This window comes from Acartia tonsa, chromosome 7 (assembly GCF_053477335.1).
Source record: "Acartia tonsa isolate MP-2025a chromosome 7, ASM5347733v1, whole genome shotgun sequence".
Lineage (NCBI taxonomy): Eukaryota > Metazoa > Arthropoda > Copepoda > Calanoida > Acartiidae > Acartia > Acartia tonsa.
Genome location: NC_137266.1, coordinates 12,267,825 through 12,277,813, shown reverse-complemented (window position 1 = coordinate 12,277,813; position 9,989 = coordinate 12,267,825). Strand labels below are relative to the sequence as shown.

General features: G+C 48.3%; 1 protein-coding gene and 1 long non-coding RNA gene across 4 annotated transcripts in view; both read right to left on the bottom strand.

Annotated features, from left to right (window-relative positions):
* Window positions 1-2,365, bottom strand: part of LOC145324855 (uncharacterized) — a 4,996-nt gene extending 2,631 nt beyond the window's left edge. Inside the window, exons 1-3 of one of the 3 annotated variants that reach the window (XM_080167544.1) lie at window positions 2,060-2,142; window positions 477-513; window positions 258-296 (exon numbers count right to left, since the gene is read on the bottom strand). In XM_080167544.1, the coding sequence (XP_080023670.1) occupies window positions 258-296; window positions 477-513; window positions 2,060-2,098 (115 nt within the window). In that variant the 5' untranslated portion in view covers window positions 2,099-2,142. Of the gene's footprint in view, window positions 1-257; window positions 297-437; window positions 514-2,059 lie in introns of all 3 variants that reach the window. The other 2 variants (XM_080167543.1, XM_080167545.1) reach the window with 2 other exon arrangements.
* Window positions 2,366-2,469: 104 nt separating this feature from the next.
* On the bottom strand, window positions 2,470-9,989 carry LOC145324854 (uncharacterized). Its single transcript, XR_013881341.1, has 2 exons — window positions 9,899-9,989; window positions 2,470-2,666 (listed from the first exon to the last, which is right to left on the bottom strand). It is a non-coding gene; the product is annotated as an uncharacterized LOC145324854 (long non-coding RNA).

The window sequence follows — 9,989 nt, the reverse complement described above, 5'->3', positions numbered from 1 at the left end:
TCTAACTCCACTATAAGGACACTTCTGGCTGTATACCTCCAGCATGGAAACACCAGATAGATAGACAGACAGAAAGATAGATAGATATATATGTTACCTCCACTATCTGGACACTTCTGGCTGTATTCTCCTATACCTCCAGCATGGAAACACCAGGTAGATAGATAGATATGTTACCTCCACTATCTGGACACTTCTAGCTGTATTCTCCTATACCTCCAGCATGGAAACACCAGGTAGATAGATAGATATGTTACCTCCACTATCTGGACACTTCTGGCTGTATTCTCCTATACCTCCAGCATGGAAACACCAGATAGATAGATAGATATCTTACCTCCACTATCTGGGCATTTCTGGCTGTATTCTTCTACATCTCCAGCATGGAAACACCATATAGATAGATAGATATACGGATAGATAGATATATATCTTACCTCCACTATCTGGACACTTCTGGCTATATTCTCCTACACCTCCAGCATGGAAACACCAGCTCTCAGATCCATAAACCTGGATATATTTCAGAATTGTATAAATGTTGTGATTTTTTTCTGGTTATTTCTTTAGAAATGCATTTTTCTGCTTATTTTCCCCAAAAATATGCTTTTTATGAATCTTTTAACAGAGGTAAAGCTCTAAAATTTCGCATGGCAGTTGCTTTATTGAGGTACAACGTGGACTTGGGAAAAACGGCGACCGAACCTATGATTTTTTTTTGTTTTATCTCGCCAAATTAGGAAAAACTTGGGAAAAACAGCGGCCGAACCTTCGATTTTTTTCGTTTTATCTCGCCAAATTAGAAATTTTTGATCAATAGAGAAATTTTTTTTCATTTCATAAAAAAATCTAGGTTGGCAGCTGTCCTCTGAGGTGATAGAGTTCGAATTATTGTTAAACATTGTAGATTTGTAAAGCCAACAAATGATATTATTTTATGAAATATTGGGGATCAGTATAAATAATATTCCAATGTCCCCTCCATCCCTGTCATAATTATTAAAGAGAAAAAATATTTAAAGCTACAATAAAAGGGATCTTAAGGGATATGACAATGGACAATAAAAAGTTATACATTTCAATGATTATAAACAAACTAATCAAAATTTAATAAATTACGAGTTACCCATAGTTTCAGAACCAACGAGGTTATAAAACTTTCGGTACCTTTAATGAATTAATAATCATAAAAACCATTAAAAAAATCATAACAACCATTAAAATAAGGAACAAGTTCCATTATACCAGCTATCTTCTTAAGGGATTTGACAATGAACAATAATTTGAAAAACAAAATTACCTTTCTGTGGATAAATATTATTTGGTAAACTCTGCATTAAAATACGATAATAGCACTTGAAGTTTTTGGCAGACTGACTGACAGACAGACATACAAAGTAAATTATAGAGTAGCTTCGCTGAAAACAATTAATGGATATAGAATACGTGGATTTTAACAGAAGGGAAAGTTTTTTGTCAATTAAGGTTGCTAATATTTATATAATTTATTGGTCAGGTCATTCCTACATTAGGAGGGGAGGGAAAGAGGGGGTGGTTGGGGGTTTATTGTTATATTAACCAGCTTAAAGAAACATTTTATTAGTGCTGAATCCCTTACGTATTATATACTAATTGTTGTATCTTAACCTACCTTATTCTTAATAGTCAGTTTATAGGGCAATTTCTAATATTTCCGTAAATCTATGTGTGAAGTTATAAGTATTATATACCGAAATGGGGGGTTTTAGGGTTGACTAATTCAAAAATGGGTTAATTTTTTATGTAGATTTAACCGTTTAGTAGCTAAACAGAAGAAAATACATATATTTAATATTTTTTTGAAAAATCACGAAACCTTACATGACGTCACTATCTTCAAAAATAATGATTTTTGTTTTCATATCTGCGAAGCTTATAAAAACATATTTTAAATTTAAAATACAATTTTCTCTGATAAAAAGGGCTATATTATATTGGCCAATTTTATAAATTCACTGATTCCAATATCAACCCACCTTATTACATATGCGAAATGTTTAAAATGTTTAAAAAAATATACCTGTATTAAAAGAAAAACAGCAAAAAGAGCAACACGCATTTTGAAAGATTAAAGAAGACTGTATTGTCTTATCTTCTTAACTGCTTATTGACACAAATTGTTTTTGTACTATGAAAAGCATGGACGTCCAAGCTTCTTACATTAAGGGGGGTAAGAAAAGAAATTTTCAAGGTTTGAGAGGGGTAATCTTCTGTATTATCATAATTTTAAGAGGGGTAAAATGAAGGGTTTTAAAGTTTGAGGGGGTTAAAAACCCCTTTACCCCAACCCTTGGACGTCTATGTCGTAAAGTAAACCTTTTTAAAATTATTATTTTCGTGTAAAAGTGTCCAGTCTTATCTTTAAACATATTTAATGTTTTCATTTTAATGTAACAAAATAAAAGATAATAAAGCATTTTACTATAAAACTAAATATATTAAATGTAAATTAAGCATCTAATGGATGTACATATCTGTACGTACATGAAACATTTTGAAATGCAAAATAAGCTTGATATTCAAAAATAATTGTGAGTTAGTAAATAAATATATTTTCAACTAAATTTATTAAGTTCCATAATCTTGTCGATTAAATCTTGATTTGAAACTTCTTGGCAGGACCCATCCTAATACAAATAAATCAATGTAGAATTATTACAGGTACTCTCGGTTACACTCCTGGAGGCCTCTACAAGAATTTTACAGGGTTGACGTCTACCCATCCCACTTTCAATTTAGTTTTTTTAGAAAGTAAAATTAAATTCTAGGGATTGTTCATTTTTTCCAAGGTCGTACTGAAATGAGTATCATACTGGGTAACTGGTTTAGCAGATAGCACAAAGTACAGACACAAAGACATCCTTTTACTTTCATACAAGGATTTTTGATTAATTAATATTATGTTAATGATGTAAAATAAGTGATCCTCAGGGATCTAAAGGGATAAGAATATAGCCGATAAATTTATGTATTATTTATCCCCAATAATAAAACACCAAATCCCCCCTTCTGTAGTGGTCGAAACGTTTGGACTATAACTTAATAAACCAACAAATCAAAATTCCCCAAAAATTGGTAATTGTGTGGTAATACGACACCCATACGGACAGGCCGTTTACAGAGTTGCTTCGCTGTGACTTATGATAACAAACCCCCTGCACTAATCTTATTATATCACCATCCATCTCATGACCGCTGTTGACCCCGCACCCAGCGGTCAAACTAGCCTGCCTAAATGTGGGGAGGGGACTCAAACATGCAACTATCACGAGTCCCTCACGCGCTTATATAATCGGGAGGCGTTGCCTCCCCTTTTACCACCGCTGCCCCCACAGCCTGTCTACCGTCGGGCACTAAGCCCTAGCGCCCCACACCCCCTTCAAACCTAACCATTGTTATATTTTGTTGTATATATATAGTAAACATAACTTGTAAACATTATTCAGTTTAAATATATAATTTCTGTATGATTGAATCCTGCTTGTTTGTTTGGTAGAATACTTAAAGGCTAGGGCTCGTTGAATCCGAACTCGTTACCCCGTGGGCCGAGAACGCTCGGCTTACCAGAACTTGGTGTCAGCGTGTTTCAATCAAGCCTTACAGAAACTAGCCTATTCTACCTCTGATTGGACCCTTTGGCAAGTAAGGGGACAATCAGCCGCCAACTGACCCGTGAGACGGCCTTTTTATGTCGAATTTCCATCATTTTGAACGCAATATGTGGGCCTCTGGCCTACGGCAAGCAGATTTAGCCTGCTAAAAGCGCCAGTTAAGACGCTTTTTCCGTGTCGTGTAGGAGTAGCGCTAGGTGCGCAGCCACGGCAATCGGATAATTTAGCTCAGACGGCTACAGAACTGAGTCTAAATTGGCAAGTGTAGCTGGGACAAGCCCCAGGACACCCAGGCCAAACCTACGAGACAGACAGCTGGGTGCTGGTCTCCCTAAGAAGGCAATGTGTGGCTGCGAAGCTTCAGCACACAAGTAAGCCCTACCACTGCGACGGATAGCAGATTTTGAGCCACAGGCACGGCAGGACGGGACATTCCCTGCCGCTGCCTCCCAGGATTCGAACCCGAGGCGCTGCAGGACGGGCCATTCCCTGCCGCCATTTTCGGGATTCGAACCAGCGGCGCTGTAGGACGGGTCATTCCCTACCGCCGTCACCCCTCTGAACCTTGCAGGACGGACATTCCCTGCTGCCAGTGCTTCCAGAATCACACCTAGAGCTCCTAGTGATAACAACACATAAGTGTGTATAAATGTCAACCAAGTGATAAAAATAAATATAAAATTGTTGACCAAGTGATAATTAATAAGCTCTAGTGATTCGAAGCTACAGTCTAAGCCACCATGGTAAGCGATACCACCATAGCTGCGGTGCGGCCACCACCAAAGTTTCTGCCAACCCCAGCCGAACGAGAGGCCCCCTTATCTCAAGGGCAGGACCTCCACTTCCCCTGCCATGTCAGGGTGAGGTTTCCTACTCCTGACCCTGCCCAGCATGTACAGGTTGATGCCATGATTGATTCTGGCAACCGTGTACCAGGGTCTGCTGTAATTTCTGAGCACCTCATGCACGCGATGGGCGTGCAACGCATGTTGATTCCGGACAACACCCAGATCCTGACTGCTAATGAGGAAGGCCAGCCCCTCCAGGTAATCGGAAAGTTAAAAGAGTTATATATGGCAGTCTCACACACTCTTATACTCCATCTATACCACGTGACTGTGGTCCGGAATCTCTCACACCCTCTGAACCTAGGAGGGTATTTTCTCAAGGAGTTCGGAACTAGGCTTTGTTTCGACATGCAACCACCTTGCTTGTGGGTGCGTGGGGAGTTTATCCCACTCCGTGGCGTCCCCATTGACCGGGAGACAGCCGAGAGAGAGCTAAGCTATGAGGGGCCTCTGCCAGGCCCCCTGCCTGAGCAGCCGCGTGTGGTTGAGAAAGGCACACACTGGGTGGACGCTGAGCTCAACGCACACAAGGGAGCTAACCTGCTAGCCATGGGGTTGCCCCCAGTGCCCAAGGTGCCAAGGGAGAGCCTGCCAACAACGTTTCCTGAGATTGCCAGCCCTCCAGAACCAATCTTCTCCGCCGACACCTTTATCAACGGCCAGCCGTGTCCACCTGGCCCCCTCTACCTGGGACCTCCAGCCAGTCCACCAGCCAAGCCCGAGTCCAGACCCGTCAAGTCGCGGTCTGATGTACCCGGAGCCACACTCAACTCTCAGGCCCCAGCCTCTCCCGGCGCCGTGCCCGTCAAGTCGCGGCCGGACACCAAGGATGCCATTCAACTAGCTGCCCCAGAACAGAGGTTTGGGGAGGATCTTGTTATTCCAGAGGGCCTGTATGCCCACAGGCCTGGCTCTGCCACTGTATTTAGAGTACTGGTGGTCAATGAGGGGGAGGTGCCCCTCTTGCTGGATGCTGGCCTCCCAGTGGCAGGGGAGCTGGTCAAACCTGACATTTTAGAGGTCTCTGATACGCCTCCCCCGCGTCTCCACTCGTTCCAAGAACCTGCTGAGCCTATAGACATGCAGGAGTTGTGGGAGGCCCTGGAGATGGAAGACAATGAGTTCCTACGCAAGGACCCCTTGCTCAAGAAGGAGGTCTGGACTATGTTGTCAGAGTACAGGGACGTCTTCTCCAATTCTACCCCCGGCTGCACAGATGTGGTTGAGTTGCAGCTGCGCCTCAAGCCAGGGACCCAGCCGATCCGCCAGAGATTTAGGGATCTGAACCCGCGGCAAGAGGCTGAACTGGAGAAACAACTGGACACCTGGCTACAGGAGGGAGTTATAGAGCCGTCAGACTCCGCCTGGAGCAGCCCCCTGGTGCCCATCAAGAAGAAGGACGGGAGCACCCGCTGGGCCGTCGACTACAGAGCCCTCAACAAGTGTCTGGAGCTGGACAGCTACCCCCTGCCTAGGATCCAGCAGTTGGTGGAACGAGCTGGCGGGCACCGTGTCTACAGTGCTTTAGACGCGGTGGCCGCATACTACACCATCCGTGTGTCCGAGGACAGCCGGCCCTGCACCGCCTTCACCACCCCCAGGGGCTTGTATCAATGGAAAAGGATGCCCTTTGGCCTGGCTACGGCACCGTCTGTCTATTCCAGGTTTATTGCAGGGGTCCTAAACCCACTAGGCACAGCCAACCTCCAGTCATACCTTGACGACGTCCTGACCTTCCACCAGGATACCTGGGCCCACCTGGCCAGGCTCCGAGAGGTCTTGGAAGCCCACCGTAGGGGAGGGATCCGCCTCAAGCCAGCCAAGACCAAGTTGTTCCGATCCAAGGTGGATTATCTGGGCCACACCCTCAGCCGTGAGGGGATAGCCATGCAAGAGGACTATATTGACCGTATCTTGGACTGGCCAGCCCCCAGCACCCCCAAGGACTTGCTGGCGTTGCTGGGGTTCTTTGGATACTACCGCCTGTTCATCCCAGAGTATGCAGACCTCACCTACGAGATGAATCGGCAGAAGACGGCCAAGGCCCTAACCTGGACGCCTGAGATGGAAGCCCAGCTGCTGCAACTCAAGGACAAGTTCCGCAAGGCCCCCATCCGAGCGCCGCCCAGGTTTGATTTGCCAGCGGTGTTCCAGCTCACCACAGATTTCAGCAGCCGCGCCATCTCTGCCATACTGAGTCAATGCCAGGAGGGCAAGGAGAGGCTGATTGCCGCCGTGGGGCGCAAGACAACCGACCCTGAGACGCGCTACCCGTCCTGGAAGGGAGAGATGGCCGCCATTATGTATGGGATCCGAAAATTCCACGGCATCTTGTCCTACCGCAGCTTCCAGATCAACACTGATTCCTCTGCCTTGCTACAGATGAAATCACTGAACACATCCACAGGGATGGTGGCCCGCTGGCAGGAGGAGCTAGCGGCCTTAGACTTTACCGTCTGCCACAGGCCTGGCACCCAGAATACCAACGCCGACGCCCTCAGCCGCCGGGAAGATGCCAACATGCCAACGGCTAGCGCCGAAGAATTAGCAGAGCAGGCTGAGTATATCCACAACCTTTGCCAGCTAGGGGAGGCCGCAGCTGGCCGGCCTCCTGCCGCCCGACTGGATTCAGCTAGAGTATTGGAGGCCCAGACACAGGACCCCCTCCTGCTCCGTGTCCGCCAATGGGTGGCTGACGGCAAAGCCCCAACCAAGGCTGAGCTGCGTGGCAAGGAACGAGACGAGCAGCAGTACGCCAGCCGCTTCCCAGCCCTGGGGCTTGATGAGCACGGCTGCCTCACCACCACTGACCAGACTCTGACAGGAGAGAGGACAAGATACCTGCTGCCTTCGGCCCTCCAGCAGGACGCGTTCTTTCTAGCCCATGGGACCCCCATGGCTGGGCACTTTGGGATGGACGCAACTATCGCCCGCGTTGCCATGCACTTCTGGTGGCCCAACCTGGCCCGTGACGTCCGCCTGATGGTACAAACCTGCCCTGAGTGTGTCCAGAAAGTTACCAAGGAGAGGCTGAAGCAGGGGATCCACGTGCCCTCCCGCCAGGGGTATCCACAGCAAGTCCTATTCATCGACCTGGTGGGGCCATTGCCAGAGACCCCAGCTGGGAACCGCTACATCCTCACCTGCCAAGATGGATTCAGCCGGTTTGTCAGCCTCTACGCCATCCCCAACAAGCGCACCCTCACGGTGGCTGAAGCCCTGTTGCACCGCCACCTGGCCACGTTCGGATGCCCCCTGAAGATCCATTCCGACAATGGAATGGAATTTACCGGCCAGGTATTCCAGGAACTGGCCTCCAGGCTTGAGATTGGCCTGACACATCCACCACCCTACAACCCGCAGTCCAACCGAGTGGAGAGGTTTCATAGGACGCTCAACACAGGCATGCGCCTGTTCCTAGACAGAGACGATAACAACTGGGAGCCACACCTGCCTGCCATCGCCTTTGCCTACAACACCAAGGCCTGCAGATCCACTGGCGTGACCCCGTTCCTGGCCTTCTTTGGGAGAGAGGCCAAACTTCCGGTGGACATGGTGCTACGGCTGCCAGAGACCGAATATGCTTCAGTTCCAGCCAACGTCCAAGCTCTCTTGCAGCGCTACTATGCAGTGTATGATGCCATCCAGCAGAAGGAGGAGGGAGCCATCAGGAGGAGCGCGGCAGCTTACGAAGGCACGGCCAAGTATGAGGTTGGAGACTTGGTCTGGTACCTGGCCCCCTGCCTGGTGCCAGGGAAGGCAGCCAAGATTACCAAGAGATGGACTGGCCCCTGGAAAGTAGTGAGGAAAGCTACAGAAGTCCATTATGTCATTAAACCTGCCTCTCCAGTAGCCAGGATCTCAGAAGTTACCGCGCATGTAGGCCGACTGCGCAAATACACTGGAGATGTGACTGCCCACCAGATCCCAGAAGACATCCAAGTTGACATGGACGGCGACGAGGATGCCACCGAGCTGCCAGTTGGAGCAGCGGCGCCTGCAGCTAGCAACCCAGGAGAGCTCCCAGTGCACCAGCCAGCCGCAGCCGCCCCACAGCCTAGCGGCCAAGATCGTGACCCAGTGGAGGAGAACCTGCAGGAGCAGCCCAACGAACCACCGCCGCCGCCGCCCGCTCCAGAGCCACTCAGAGATGCCATCTGGAACCCTGACGCGGACATGGAGAACCTGCCAGCCAGCAGCGAGCCTGTAGGAGAAGAGCCAGCCACTGCGATGGAAGAGGCCGCCCCAGAAGAAGAAGAAGAAGCCATGTGCCCCCTGCTGATGACAGCCATCCCCATCCGGGTAGGAGCTAGGAGACCAAGCAACCTGAATCAAGCAGGCGCCCCCATGGAGTTCTATGCCCCCTTTGCCATCACCATTCCACCCTTAGGAACCACCAGAGTCTGTCTAGGCCTCCGTGTCCAGCTACCAGCCGCGACAGAACTGATCCTGCAGACGAGGCAAAATTTCCAACGGCGAGGCTTGGCCGTCGCCAACCCACGCCTAGAAGCCAACCAGGAGCTGACAATGCTGATCACCAACCACAGTCAGACCGAGCAACGAGTGTCCCAGGGAGCCTGTGTAGCCCGAGCTGTCCTCCATCGAGCTGTGCCCCAAGAACTGCCTGTCCGGCGCAGGCATAGGCTGTCGTATCCCCAGGTTCAAGGCCTGGTGGCTCAGGAGCCACGCAACCCTTGAAGGGGAGGTTGTGGTAATACGACACCCATACGGACAGGCCGTTTACAGAGTTGCTTCGCTGTGACTTATGATAACAAACCCCCTGCACTAATCTTATTATATCACCATCCATCTCATGACCGCTGTTGACCCCGCACCCAGCGGTCAAACTAGCCTGCCTAAATGTGGGGAGGGGACTCAAACATGCAACTATCACGAGTCCCTCACGCGCTTATATAATCGGGAGGCGTTGCCTCCCCTTTTACCACCGCTGCCCCCACAGCCTGTCTACCGTCGGGCGCTAAGCCCTAGCGCCCCACACCCCCTTCAAACCTAACCATTGTTATATTTTGTTGTATATATATAGTAAACATAACTTGTAAATATTATTCAGTTTAAATATATAATTTCTGTATGATTGAATCCTGCTTGTTTGTTTGGTAGAATACTTAAAGGCTAGGGCTCGTTGAATCCGAACTCGTTACCCCGTGGGCCGAGAACGCTCGGCTTACCAGAATTGAATAAGAAAGCGTTATTATAAAACTTTGGGGACTAGTGTAATAAAAACCCAATATCCCCTTCAGGGGCGTCCAAGCTTTTTATTTTGGGGGGGTAAAAATTTTTTAGGGGGATGGTAATTCGTTTTTTGGGGGGGTAATCGCCCCATTACCCCCCCCCCCCCCTTGGACGTCTATGATCCCCTTCCTCCCTGAGTGAGCCTACCTTGCATTGTTTACATTTAGTGCTGCAAGTTCCTTTCCTGCACACTTTCACACATCTTTTCATGGATTTCTTCTTCTTTTCTGCATGCCAT